The following is a 15,587-nucleotide window of genomic DNA, read 5'->3' on the forward strand; positions in this document are numbered from 1 at the left end:
AATCTGGTTTGATTAATCGTACCTATGACATAAATGAAAAAGCCCTACACTCTTACAAAAAAAGGGTTCCCAAAAGGATTATTCGGGTGTCCCCATAGGATAATCTTTTTTTTGTTCCAGGTAAAACTATTTTGGGTTCCATGTAGAATCCTCTGTGGAAAGGGTTCTAAATGCAACTCAAGGGGCTGGTACCTGGAATCAGAAGGGTTCTTCAAAGGGTTCTCGACAGCCGAATAACCCTTTTAGGTTCTAGATAGCACCCTTTATTCTAAGAGTGTAGTGCTGCAAGACTGGAAAAGGCAACGCTATCTAAAAACTCAGTCAATAGCCTATATCAGCCAGGCACACAACACGGTGAATTTGGTATAGTCTATTTCCATACCTACTGTAGATAACTTTGGTATGGGCTTACATTGTAATGTTTATAACATCATAAAACATGTATGCCCACTAGAAACAACACACGAATAAAGTCTATCTGGACCTCTGAATGCTTTCCATAATTTGCCTCTATTCCACCCCATCCATCTCGCCACTCTCCAGAAAGGCTTTTTACCACTGTTAATCATTTATTCGATTGTTTATATTGTGTTGTCATATCCGAGGTCCACACTCGTTTTTTAATTATTAACCTTAATTAAATAAACAAAAATGTGAGTTTACATCTGCAGACAAGAGGCACATCAGAAGTGAAGGGAATACAGGAGGCTTGGGCTGGGCAGAGAGGCGCAAGCTCCACGCACGCTGGACGAGTGCAATGCACAAAGCTGTTCTCTTGTTGAATATCTCCCTAAAATGCATGAACATACCAAACTCTATACAGTCAATGTATAACTTTAAATAATATAATGATATAGTTTATCCAGTCCAAATTATTTAATATATAGGCCTTCTTCTGCAAATGTGCAGCACGTGCGGAATGTGCAGTCAGTTATGTTGCCAATTCATTTTAATTAACGGACAACAAAAAAATCTCTGGCTCTATGCAAGCTTAATTTTCTTTTCATACTGCCGCTTTAGTAAAAATATTACATTTATAAATTCCAGAAACCCTGGAAATAAATATGCATTAGCAAATTAAGCTATATGTGTATAGGCCTACCAAAATCTCAATGCTAAACTGTTGGAGAGAAAAATTCGAGCCTACATAGAGATTCCTCTCTGTGCATCTGATAAAGTCCCATTCCATAATGTCTAAATATGTGGGCCTATTTTCTTTCTCAGTAAAATTTCATTTAGACCCGTGTGGCCTAAAAAAGTACAAGACACTCTCTTCCAATAAATATCCACTTCTAAAAAAGTATTAAAATTAGCTTTGTCTTGCTTCTGTCAATCAGGGAATAGAACAGAGAACAACATATGATCATTCTACAGTTTTAAATGAAAACAGACTACTGGCCGTGCCTGCAACTGAGAAAAACACCCTCTCTGCCTCTGTAACAGGAGTCAGAGGCATGGAAGTAAAATTGTTTTAATAAAACACTGTAAAATCAGGAATGAATTACACATCACACAGGCCTTGGCAGTCTACTGTCCAGTGAAACCAAGGGATAAACAAGTTTGCTTTATAGGAATAGATTTACAACAGTTATGCCACTGGTTAGGAGAGTCATAGAATTGCAGATAATATCAACAACCATTCTATTTTGGACCCAGAAAAAGGCATGGCTTTTTAAAGAATCCATAAACTAACAAAACATCTACACAGAAATGCATAGAAAGAATAAAAGCAGACCACTAAAATGTTTTTGCTGAACCAGAATATATTGATGCAGAGTTAAATGATGGGTGCCTCACGATTCAGTTTAGGCCAAGGAACTTTGTAGGTTTATATTATGTGGATTATATTGCTAAAATATGTTAAATATTTCAGTCAGTGGGCTCAAAAACCCCTGTTGTATGTCACATTTATCTGTGAACATATACTGTTGACAGTACAACTTCAAGCAGAGCTTTCTCTGGTGCTTCCCTCCAAGTTACTTTGTTAAGCTAAGGAAAATTCCAGTTTCAAGAGTAATGATATTGCACATAAGTCATAAATGAATAGTTACTGAACCTCATAGAGTTAGGGTTCTTGGTGAGTCAAAAAAAGTTAAGCAATGATGTGTGACATTTGGTCATTTTAGAATCGAGCCTGACCTTAAATCACTGTTCATTTGACAGAGAAGTTATAGGACTATTACTAATACACATGATGTTTTCAAAGTAAACACATCCATAAACTAAATAACTAACTGTTTAAGTTATCTTATGACTGTGCAATGCACTGTTTTGTTACAATCCATTGACCACATCTCAGGCACTACAATACTTGTCAACACTCTCTTTTCTCCAGGACAAATAGACTATAATTTCATAAAATAGAAAAAGAGAAGCTTTATATATATTTTCCAAAAAGTATTGATTTAAAAAAAGTAGATGTAGATTCTGAAACTGTTACCTGATCAACTCTCCAGTTTTAACAAATACAATATATCAAAACAGATTTGACATTTAATGAGCATATTGAACAATAATGTATTTAGTTATATTATATAGCAAGAGATTCTATATTGCTTTACAAAAGTACATTTTATTTGGGTAGGACCTTATCAATTACCAATTAGTGCCAATAAACTGTTCAACTCATAAGCTATCTGCCCAACTGTCCTCAGAAATGTGGAATATTGCATGTGGAAGTACAAGAGTAATTCCCTATTGAATATGAGTGAACTTTACAATGCATGGTGTATGTATACCAAATATACCAGGTTGTGGGGTCTGGACATCCACTGTATAGTTGAAAGTAGGTTATACATTTAGGGGAAAGCAGCACAGAGTAAAACATCAGAGGTAGGTTTCTTATTCAAAGTTATGGAATATTTATTGGCTGTACATTTTGGGATGGTTGTTTTACTATGAACAGAAATGGTCAAGAGTTTATAATAGCAGATTAAATACAGCATTTGTGCTAGGTACAGTGGACCAGAGTCGCTAAAATAGGTTAATATCAACTGGGCATGACCAGAACCTTGAAAATAATCCTTATGGCGCATATATGCAGTGAGATACTCGTGCGTAAAATAGTCTAAACATTATATTCCCGAACATTTACTTTCACTAAATAGGTACGTTATGTTAATCAGAATCGAGCACGGTTGACAAGTGTAGGCTACTGTAGAACTGGCGGCAGCACACACCGACCTAAAGTCCTCGACTGTCACAGATTCAACCGTTAGCGGATAAAGCTTTTTGACGGCCACGCTTCCACATGTAGCCTCTCTCACTGCCAAGCGTTTGCGAGATCAACATTTTGGAAAATGTCAATGTAAGACCATCCATCACATGTAACACTAAACTTCAAGTCCAGTTTTCTACATTTCACTCCTTCCTCCTCCACTTCTCCCCTCCTTTTATATTAAATAGATTCGGGAGGAGCGCCATTTTCTCTACAAAACCATGTGTAATGAAACGCATAAGAAAGCCCTGCGAAGAAATGCCATCTAAGAAGGAAAAGTGTCAGAGATACAAGGTAAATGCTATCAGAAAGGAACAGAGAATAACAAATACGCTCAAATTAAACTATTACATAGTTGCAAATGGTGGGAGCACTAATCTAACCCGCAACACCGACTGTATACTAAGCAATAACAATGAAATAATGGCATTTACCTGTGTCAAGCAGTACGGGGAGTACATGGTTATTTTTAGAAATGAAAATTGGAGAGCTTATTTAAGTTGGATGGAAGTTCGCTGTAGTGCTGCATTGCAATCGCTCGCCGTCCTGTTTCGCTCACTCCATGCTGTACTGTAACCCCGCCTAGAAGGCTGAAAGTGAAAGCTTACACAAACTTTTGGGGGAAAAAAGTTTTGTCTCCCACCCTCTTCCACCGATTCTCCTTTCGTGCGCACGGATATTTTGGGTGGGGATTGATCAGGGGCGACGGTGTTTGCTATACAACATAATATCATTAACATGAATCTCCCAACTTCGTAAATCATGCGGCGGCAAACTTCTGTTTAATCCGGTCGTTTCAGCTCATACTCAGTAACCATGCATAATGACAATACACCGCTCTTTTTCTTTAGGGTAACAAATATGTTATTACGAGGGTTAAATGAATAGGAACGCCGAATGCGTAATATCCAGCGTTTTATCAGTACGACGTGTAGAGTAGACTATATCCTAAACGAGAAGGTAAAATGTTTTACAGAAGGTCCTCCAGTCTGAGCATTGTATTTTGCAATGAGCTAAACATTTGCTATAGCTACGATGTGATTTTGTTTTGATGTGTTTTCTATGAAATATTATTATAGGCTTATTAGGCGTACCAGTTAGTAAAGTCCATGCAATCATAAGAATATGATTGCTTTAAGGTCAAAGGTGAAGCTTCATATGGGGCCTATGGCCGACCATAAAGACATATAATGTTGATAAATAATGACTTGATATTAAGAGGTTGACTTAAAATATTGGAAATGTCATTTGTTTTCCATCTGAGAAAGAGAAGGTAGAGGAAACATTTAATGAGATTGGAAATGAACGAAACTGGGGTCTTGGTTGGGATTCATTTTATCTAGACCCATGTACATTTTACTCTAGCTATGAAAATGAATGGGTATACCTACAATAGTATGACATTGTTATTACACTACAGTTACACTGCCTCTGCATAAATTAGTTTGTGAAACAAATGTAAAAAATATTTGTCAGTGTTCTGCACGTTTTGTGTTCTATGTGTTACCCCTGATACAAAGGCACTTTCAGCATGTTGACTGAATTTCAGTGCACACTTCCAGCCCGATGTACAAGTAAGACATTTCATTGCAGAGTGTATAGAACACTATCAGACATCCGATCCAGACTGAAACCTGTAATGGTGACTGCAGTTGAAACAGCAGAGCCACACTGTTGCTCTGGCTTGGGACATTTACTACAATGAAGTTGACTTGAAACTGAAAAACAGCCCAACCTGAGGACTGCTTGACAAGAACATACTGTATGCTACCAAAACAAGATAGTGTCCCAAGGAAGGAGGAGTGTATTAGAAAACACAGAATATTGGTCATACTGAGAACAATTTACAGAGGCATGTACCCTCTCACAGACAAAGTCTTTTTCTCACTTCAATTAAATTCAAAGGGCTTTATTGGCATGGGAAACATATGTTTACATTACACACACACACACACACACACACACACACACACACACACACACACACACACACACACACACACGCTTTTCACAAAGTAATAAAACAAGTTTTGGACCAGGTCCTAAGTGTGGTATAGTGTTGTGGGGGTAAAGTCATTGTGGAGCTGAAATTTTGATCAGACCACTGGAGTCCCTCAGATTTATGAGGCCTACTGCTTGTGCATTTACACCGCAAGCCTCTGCAGGAGAAACAAAGAGATCTGGGCTCTGTGTGGCCAATTATACTGCACACAACCAGGGGAGCCAGAGACTGAGGGAGGGAGGGATATGGAGAGATATAGAGAGAGACAGAGAGGGAGGGAGGGATATAGAGAGATATAGGGAGGGAGGGAGGGAGGGAGGGAGGGAGGGAGGGAGGGAGGGAGGGAGGGAGGGAGGGAGGGAGGGAGGGAGGGAGGGAGGGAGGGAGGGAGGGAGGGGAAAGTGTGTGGTCAGGGGTTTGTGCAGACCACATAACTGTAACCTCCCCTTCTCACCACACAAGGTCATGCTCACAGCATTCCATACCGGTTGATTCCATACGTGAATATGAAATAACTGAAATGACAAACGTTACCTTGATATTTTAAAAATTATATACCAAAATTATTCTGATAAACACTAACTTTCAGAGTGACAAACATACATATAATTTGGGCAGTTGTGTAACAGCAGGTGGAATGAATCCTGTTCCCAAGTTGTAGTCTCTGTCTAACTCAGTGTATTCATGGATGTTCTCTCTCTCTATCTTTCTCTCTCTGAAGTCATAAAAAGCACACAGGACCACAAAAGTGAAAGGTTACAGAGAGTGGGTTCGAAGGGGATCAAAAACTGTTTTCCTCCTTTATAGAGTTGAGTTGACTGCAACACACGCAAACACTCATCCAGCATCGCTCCTTAAATGAGCCCCACATTTAGTGGTCTATGGGAGTAAATCGCTCATTAAGTAACACATGGTAGAGCCATATGCTATGGTTGTTGAGTCTCTCCTTTTCACACGCTGGAATATACATATTTGCTGTGCTACAACACTCATTGTGGTAAAGTCAATCATGGATTTGCTGTTATAATGAAGAACTGTAGCAGCATCTGCAAGGGTTGTTTTGTATACCACGAACACACAAAATCTATGGAACAACTCAAATATACGACTCAGAAGTTACGCACAGAATTCACAGGGTTCAAAGTTTGTGCTCTAAGATTAGGATCCCAACCAATGACTCCCTCATATATGAAGACAAAATGGACAGACAGAGGAATCTGAGGTAGCTGGAGTGGTGATGTGTCATGGTAGCCATGCGATGTGTGGGGCATAACCTCCCTATGAGGAGGTGAGTACAGATACCCTTCTCTGGATGGCCTTGAACTCACTGGCCCTGATATCTAATATGGTCATATTAATGCTTCTCCCCTCTCCAACTTCTCCACCAACCATGATACTCAATTACCTCCCATTATGGCTCATTTCTGTACCCCGGGACACACAATACACTGTAGCAACCCAGATTCTCTATAACTTGGCAAAAGGCTTTAGCTGGAAACAAAGAGTAGAAAACTGGCTCCCACCTCATTAACAATCACATTTTCAGTCATCCACAGACTCCCACTCCCCCGATCCCGCAATTCTCTTTTTATTACCATTTCATTTCAGGCCGATCTCTGTAAATCCAATGCGCTCGCTGGGTGGAATTTTTAAAGCTGCATGTTTTTTTCTAGTTTTTTTTTGTCCTTTTTTCATTTTATACAACTCTGCATGCTGCACATTATCGTTATAATTTTCTTTCCCACGAGGGAAGGGCGCTTCGGCGGAGTTGCAAGGCCCTTTTCTTAAAGTGTGTGTGGAAATAATGATTGTAATGGTTTGCAGCTGAGGAGAGGGAGCTGTGAGTGACATTATGATTGTGGTGTAATTACCAAGAGCATGAAAGCAGACCATCAGTCAGAATAATGACTAATGACTCAAATAACACATTAAATAATCATAATAATAACAATAATAATGCATACCCTGTAGGAATCTGATACTACAAAGCATTCAGGCATCCCAGGACCTCTGGAGGGGTCTTCATTCACCAGAAAGGTTTCGGTGGCCTGAAACGTAACACAACAATCATTCATAGTATCAATGCATTTACCATCCTTTAAACAACTCCTTAACAAATACAGCACACAACACAACATCATTTTAATTTGAATAATAATAACATTATTATAATATTATTGCTATTGTGTATTAATTATTATTATTATTATTATTATTATTATTATTATTATTGTTCTTATAAATATAATTATTACTATTGTTATTATTATTGGTCAGATATTATGTGCCAATTACAGTTTAGTCAAGCAACATCAGCATCCTGTACAGAACCTCTAATGGTAAATCCCTACCCCTCTTCTACTCACACACAAAGCATGATTCATAATGTGCACTAGCCAACTCATATATGATGCAGGCCTGAACTCCGGTGCTAGAACCAGAATGGAGACCAGACCGTTTCAGCTGCTTTTGGAACACACCACACAATACACACTGACACAATGGCATTTCCTGTCCCTGGTTGTCACCTGGTGACTTCTCCCACAGCGGTGACTGATTCAGCACAAAACATTCACACGGGGCATACATTCACTGATCGATGCAGCAAAGGTATTTTTCTAAGTGTTGTTTCCTTTCAGCACAGTTCATTTGTATGCTGTGGAACACACCAGCTGGGCCTTGAGCGCTGAATGAGCATCCATTCCAATTCTGCCGTCAATTGAGGCAGGCCAGCCCAGACAACATAGCTGGGAGGAAACCTTGGTATGGAGAGCTAGGGATAAACCCTATTTTCCAGAACCTTAAATCCTGATTTCTCAAGTTTCACAAAACAGGAACAAACACTGTTCGAAGCCAACTCTGAATGCATGCTACTCTTAACTTGTACCTGGTAAACATACACTATATACACAAAAACACACACACACACACACACACACACACACACACACACACACACACACACACACACACACACACACACACACACACACATACACACACACATAGGAACAATACTGGAAGGAATATTTACACACACAGACACATGCATAAACACACAACACTATAATAAGTCCCAGACTTTGGCTAACCAAGCTGTGGCTAGAAACACAGGCTATTCATATCCCACCCAATGAGAGGTTAGCACTCTTGTCTTTTCCCTTTCCCTTTTAACACTGAAGGGGCATCTGTGCCTGTGTGTGTGCCTGTGTGTGTATGTGTTGGTGTGTTTGTGTACGCTGTATAAACTAATCATTTAATGCAAATCCATTGCTTACTTTTGTATGTTTACTCTTCAAGTTAGATTTCCGAATAAGAAATGTGAGTGCAAGTCATCCAAAAGAACCGAAAATGTAAATTAGACGATTCATGACGTTCGGCTTCAACAACCATGTTCGTACCGGCCATCATTAATATATATGGAGGAGAACAGAGTGAAACCATAAAATAGTTGTTCCATTACAAGAAATGCTGTTTCTCAGCTCTTCAAAGGTTGTTGAAGACCAAGGTTCATCTGTAGTATGTCCTTTACTCTTCTAATGGACATAGGCATATCGTCCTAACAAAGGCATTTACAGTAGTAGTTCTGCTTGCCACATATTGGCTATTGCTGTGATAATGATACCGGTCTCTTCATCAGAGAAAGAGGCTTATTCTCAGGCCTGAGGGTGTTACAGTCAGTACTAAAAGCAGTTGGATTGACCAGTGGTTTGCTGAAAGGAGGGAGGAATGAAGGGGTGGAAGGATGAAGGGATAGCAGAGTTAAACCTCTCTCTCCCTCTCTGCTGCATGGATTGCCTTCACACTTGAAAAGGGGCATCATTTGTTTGAGGCGGCACTGATTGTTTGATGTAGCTCCCTGTAGCACTGGCCCCCTTTTCCCTTTTCTCTGTGTTTTTATGGAGCATGTTGTCAATTATATATGCCACCCTTTTTCTATATATATGTAACATATGCCTGGTCCATATGGCCAGCCTTGAGCGAAAATAGTATCAAGGCCTCACTTAATTAACACTTAAAAAGCTACAAAAAATGATTTGATGTCTGTGATTGAGTGACCTAGATGTGCTGTTTTACAGAATTCAAATGTTCATCAAATGCAATTGATTGAGATTTGATCTCTTAACATTCCCATGTTTGGTGAACACTGAATGCTCAATGCAACTGTGTGGGTTTGACCAGCAGCTAAAACAAAGGCAGAAATGCTTTCTTTTCCATGCCGCAGACACACAGTCTCTCTCATCAAAATTATATACAGTCAGGTCCATAACTATTGGCACCCTGAGCTATGTTGCATGGTCAAAAAAATTTGGAAATTATATTATTTTATACTAATTACTCAGAGAAAGATATTTAGTAATAAAAATCTCAAAATTGTAGGAAAAAATATGAAATTCCCTTAAATTGATGACTTTTTGCAAATCCAATCAGTTTTCCACATTGATTCAACTCAATCACATTTAATTATTTTGTTTAAATGACATGGAAACAACGTTGATTCAACCAGGTTTTGGCCAATGGGTAACACCGCCTGGAGATTGATAAACGCCATCGGCACTTGGATTAGAACCGGTTCTATGGTCAGATGACATGACATTGTAATGGCCATCTCAGTGTTTGGACTTGAACCCCATTGGAAACCTGTGGTTTGAATTGAAGAGGGCAGTCCATAAGAGCAGATGAAAGATATCAAGGATCTGGAAAGATTATGTATGGAGGAATGGTCTAAGATCCCTACCAACGTATTCTCCGTCTCATAAAACGTTTTAGGAAAAGGCTCAGTGTGGCTATCCTCACAGGGGAAGGGTGCTAGAGTATTGAAAACAGGGGAAGGGTTCTAGAGTATTGATAAAATGGGAAGGGTTCTAGAGTATTGAAAACAGGGGAAGGGTTCTAGAGTATTGAAAACAAGGAATCCAATCATTTTAATCCCTATCTTTTTCAGATTTTTTGTAATAACTTGTTTTTTTAACATCTTTCTCTGAGCAATTGTATTAGTATACAATATTGCTCAGTATTTGTATTATTTATTTTATACAGTCATTTTTGCTCATCTTGATCAAGGGTGCCAATAATTATGGATGTATGGGGGTTGCCCCACTTGGCATCTTTTCATGGCACAGGATAAATTAAAACATATACTCTCTCTCTCTCTCTCTCTCTCTCTCTCTCTCTCTCACAGACTCACACAGACACACACACACATTGTAAATGCACCTAACTTCCCGTACTAATTTCCAAACCAGTCTTTCTGGCCTCACAACAATCCATAAGAACAGTCATCTCCATTATTGATCAGACAGTTATCATCATCGTTATCACTCCTCATCCCTACTGGACATTGTCATCAATAGTGCCAGTTAGTTTTCTACAGCATCACTGATATCCTCCCAGTCCCACTCAGTGGCTGCATGGGGCTTCATTGTATACTCACTAACAAGCTAACAAACCTGTGCAGATCAAATAGAGGACAGGGAGGGGGAACTTGTTTGTTAAAACATGTGGGGGAGAAATATGAAAGGAGAAATGTACGTTGTGTGAGTCCACGCCAGAGCCCCCTCGGGGAAAAATTCTGGAAAAATTTGATATTTTACACCTGCATCTCAGGAGGTGAGGAGTGGGGGGGGGGGGGGGGGGGTAATAATTAGAAGGGTGTGTGTAGGATTGGAGATTGCTTATTGTTGCAGGGCTGTTTGGGGTTTGCCTTTGGTTCTTTCTCTTGCATTCCATTTTAAGTCTGAGGTGTGGATAATGTATTTGGTGCAAGTCTATTATGTTTGCTCAACCTGGTTCTAAATGCAGAAGAAACGTAGAAATATTAAATATGCAAATACAACTCGACTGATAAATAGCCTGTGAGCTCAGTTGAATGAATAATAGAGTTGGCTCTAATTCTTCATTAGAGACCCTCAACTGGAGAGCAGGCAGAGACATCTATCGTTGGGACATTCTTTCAAATTAAACTAGGAGGGCAGAAAACACGGTAAAACAGTTCCTAACTAAATAGAATGAAATGACTCATTAAGTGTTGGTGTGCAGTCTGCATTGGTCATAATACTAAGGTTGAGTCTGGACTATATTTAACATTTGAGGCAGTATTTTGAATACCATGTAGATGACCTGCTCACAGTCATCTCAATTTGGTCTGACTCTAAAAATACATTAGAATGCATATTTAATGTGTGCCCAAGGGAGCGGGACAACAGGTTAGGGAGGGGTGGCAGGTAGCCTAGCAGGTTGACTAGCAGTTAAGAGCATTGGGCCAGTAACCAAAAGGTCGCTGGTTTGAATCCCTAAAATGACTAGGTGAAAAATAGGTGAATAGTCTGTTGATGTGCCCTTGAGCAAGGCACTTAACCCTAATTGCTCCTGTAAGTTGCTCTGGATAAGAATATCTCCGAAATGACTAAAATGTAAAAATGGGTGTGATGTGGACATCTTCTTCTCTCTGTAGTGGGCACTGCAAGATGCCTTTAAGGGCTGAGGCTGGCATTCTAAAACAGGGGGCCTCATTCTGAAGAATCAGGATGGCTCAAAATGCAACACAACTTCTGCAGCATATGGACAGCTACCAAAACTTGATCCATGTTCATAGTCTATGTACATAGTCCTCATAGGTTATGGCTTCACTAGCACATACACCTGCAATAACATCTGCTAAACACGTGTACAGTATGTGACCAATAAAATGTGATTTGATTTGAGTCTACCCTAACTGCTAATCTAAGATGACCTTACATGACACCAAACCTATAAAATGAAATGAGAAACTGACCTCGGATCAGAACTGAGAGACAACTCTCTGCACCCTTTATAGGATCACAACCAGGGGTTAATATGACATATATGCATGCCATCACCACCTCCCAAGTGTTTATTTAACAAAGACAAACCCTAGCATTCATCTGGATTGCAACGCCAATAAGGATATGGTAGCCTCTACACCACAGCTCACAAAAGGGCGAAGGAGGACCCATATACACATTGAGAGATGACATCACTGGCAGCGACAGCCAAGAGCTGCAGAAAACATATGGCCTGGAAACCGCCTGTTTGATCATCTTGTGGTGAGCTGCTCCCTCTGTACATACACATCAACATCTACAGAGTGGGATATACAATTACCTAACAATTTACACAGCTCCTTGAGATTATGATACAGTACTCCTCCTCATACAAATCACACACATCCTGACCCTGGGCCAGACCATGGAGCACTCCAAAAAAGACAACTTTTAGTGCTTGAAGTCAATAGAGTTAATGGCATTATAGAATACTTAGAAAAGAGAGCATACATTAATTTGTGAAGCATATAAAGCATATGTTATTCTTCAATACATGCATATGTTTATGCACTCCTAAACTACAATATATTTGATAAGTGAAGGACTCAATGAACAGGGTGAGTTTGAAAGATTGCCATTAGCATCCTTAAATACCGATTATGCGTGTTTACATGTGTAGAATATGTTGGGCAGAAATTCTGTCTAGCTTTTCATAAAAAACAAACAACAAATAAACATAATCCCATGTGAGGCCTGTCCTGAATTTTGTTTTTATATTAAGTTACTGTTGAACTACTTGGACTAGTGCCATTTCAGTTTGCAAGTAAACACATAATTATTCATACAAATCATTTTCCATATTCATGTGCAAATAGAATTGTAGGAATCTATCAGTAACTTCAAGGTTGTATATGTCAGTGGTTCCTCAATAGGCAATGCACACAAAATGGCCAACTGAACTGATCCTATGCCAAGAGATCAAACTAAAGATCAAGAACCTGACAGCTAAGTTATAACTCATTAAATAACACTTTCCATGACTAATTTAGAACCTAATAGCAGTCCACTTCTACCCAATATCCCACAACTGGACTACTTTGGGAAAATACACTAAACAAATAAAGGACCAGAATAGATGTCCTTTGTGCTTACATTTAATCCGGAGTCAGATAGTTTGACTTGACAGTCTTAGAGACATGATTCACTCCACTGCTTTACCATGTAAAGATTGTATCAAACTTTGTTTTGGTTTAGGCCTACTTATAGCGCAGCAATATTATCTGTTCTCAAGAAACTCATGTTAAATGTTTCAAGTCATAGAGGAAATTAACCTCTACTGAGCTAAACTCTCCATTACAATATCATAACATGCAATCACAAGCAGCATCACAATGACCAGTGCTGTGGACTTGGTGGGCCTAGTTGTTATTAGAATGGCCTTGTGCTCTCCTTACTGCCCTGAATTCAGTGAATAGCCTTTACAGCTATGCGTAAATACGCAGCAGTCGGTAAGAAGTTATACCGGTAGATAATATTTAGCAACAGAGCACGAGAGGAAAGCAGTCTCGCCAATTATCTTCCACAACTAACATTGATTTCAGAAATAAAGTCCAACTCTTAGAGGAACGTCCCCTATAAACTGTAGCCAAAATGCACTTGTAAACCAAAAAGTAAATGCGTCCGTTGACAATTCACATTAGGGGAACTCGGCTTTTATGTTACTGCTTATTCAATTTCTTTCACGTTTGGATTGTGCAACGCTGCCTTGACTTTGTGTGGAATATAGATACATCAAAGTAGGCGCTTGATTGGTGGAGTGCCCTGCTCTGCTTGTCAATAAGGGGGCGACAGCATGACCACGAGCTGCAACGACTGGAAGCAGCTCAACTGCCCCGGGAATGTAGCTGAGTGGAGGATAAAGGAAGATAAATTATCAGCGTTATCCTTGTTCAAATATAACCCACTTCCATATATGTTTTACCATAAAATCCTATACAATATCAATATGAGATTGGGTAGTGCAAAGTTAACTTTAAAGTACGGTATTACTCCTTAAACCACTCACAAGATAACTTTGGGGTAATCATTAATAGTTTTTGATGTACTAGAGTGATGTTTTTCCTGTTTAAACAAAAACATTAAGATGATAACAAGCTTTCAGATACATAAAAGAGCAAATTATTGATTTACACAGCACGTACCATTGTGGAGCAGGGAAATGTGCCAACAGTCTCAAATACCCATTTTCAACTCTAAAAAAGTTCAGCTTCCAAAAAAAGTGTGGGAGAGAGAAAACGACTCGTTTCTTCTGATACCGGAAGCAAAATAACCCTAATACGGGACGGCCTGTGGCCTGGTGAACATTTTTTAAATTGTAGTTTTACTGTTCTCCTCCAACAGGGAAAGAGAAGGGAGACGGCTTATCCAAGTCAACCACTTCCCAGCTTCATTCGGGGTGTTTATGTCCGCTATTCACGCGTGGGACTTCCATGAAAACACGGGCGGCGGTTGTCGGGGCTGTGAGGACTTGCTCTGTTCGCCTGTCAGTGCGCCATCCCTTCCGTCCGCTCTGTTCACCGAATACCCAGTGAGGCAAATCCGTGCACGATGCTAGCGTATCGTCAGCTCCCAAGTAACAGAGCAGAGGTCTCTCTTTGCAAGGAACCGGCAGTAAGTAGACTCTACTTACGCGCTCACAAATCAGCTGTTGCTTCTGTGTGCCTCAATGGAACTCTGTGTTATCTTCATCCTCTGGTCCTCCTAATAAAAAACAATACAAAAATGGAATTCCCTTTGGTTCTTCTTCACCTTTTCTTCAATGCCCATATTTACTCGAGATAAAAAGGAGACAACAACTAGTACCAGATCTGGCACCATGGATGTTGCAAGTTTGGGAGAGAGGTGATACTTGATCATACCACTATGCCAGGCGACTTCACGAGAACGCGCATATGTATACGCTAATCCCTCTACATATGACGAGTGTATTAAATAGTTGGCGTTAACGGCTGTTAAAGTGTAATAAACCCAGAAAAAGTGAAGTGGTGGTCCAGAGCGCGCGGAGGCGCAGCAGTGGATCGCGGCCGGAGAAGCGGAGGGCTGGTGAATTATTAATAAACGGAGCGGTTCACAGTCTGTCGTGCTCAGTGAGTAACCAGGACGGCAGCTGGGGGTTTAGAGGAATTAAATACGGGCTCAGAGTAAACCGTTGACGGCAGGGGATTACCACTCACCGGCTACAGTGTAGAGGCAGAGCGGGAACGCAGGGAGGGAGGGAGAGCAGAGGGGGAGGTGGTATGATAAAATCCAAATCATTTAAACATTGGTCAATGATATAAGCTATAAGTTACAAACCTCTCTTAACGGTATTAGGCCTAGATAACATTTAATCATTATCCAAAACAAAGATGTAATCAGTGCACACTGCGTGCAGGGATGTTTCTTAGGTTTTTATATGGATATTTAGGCTGGTCATGCCAGATATACAACGATGAGAATTTGACAGTAACGGCCTAGCTGTTATTAGGTCACTGTAGGCTATAGGAAAATATTTTGTAGTCTAGATTAATACAAACGGACATTT

The 15,587-nt window shown here is 39.9% G+C and overlaps 1 protein-coding gene across 41 annotated transcripts in view; it reads right to left on the reverse strand.

The window, feature by feature from the left end:
- Positions 1–15,266, reverse strand: part of nfixa (nuclear factor I/Xa) — a 131,499-nt gene extending 116,233 nt beyond the window's left edge. For 10 of the 41 annotated variants that reach the window (XM_090193605.1, XM_090193591.1, XM_090193600.1 and 7 more), the window contains exon 1: positions 3,652–4,109. In XM_090193605.1, coding sequence (XP_090049731.1) covers positions 3,652–3,678 — 27 coding nt within the window. In that variant the 5' untranslated portion in view covers positions 3,679–4,109. Of the gene's footprint in view, positions 1–3,651; positions 4,139–7,183; positions 7,268–14,205 lie in introns of those variants that run through there. The other 31 variants (XM_090193594.1, XM_090193574.1, XM_090193561.1 and 28 more) reach the window with 10 other exon arrangements.
- Between the last annotated feature and the right edge of the window lie 321 nt (positions 15,267–15,587).

Source organism: Oncorhynchus mykiss, chromosome 12 (assembly GCF_057628025.1).
Source record: "Oncorhynchus mykiss isolate SJ-2025 chromosome 12, ASM5762802v1, whole genome shotgun sequence".
NCBI classification, from domain to species: Eukaryota; Metazoa; Chordata; class Actinopteri; order Salmoniformes; family Salmonidae; genus Oncorhynchus; species Oncorhynchus mykiss.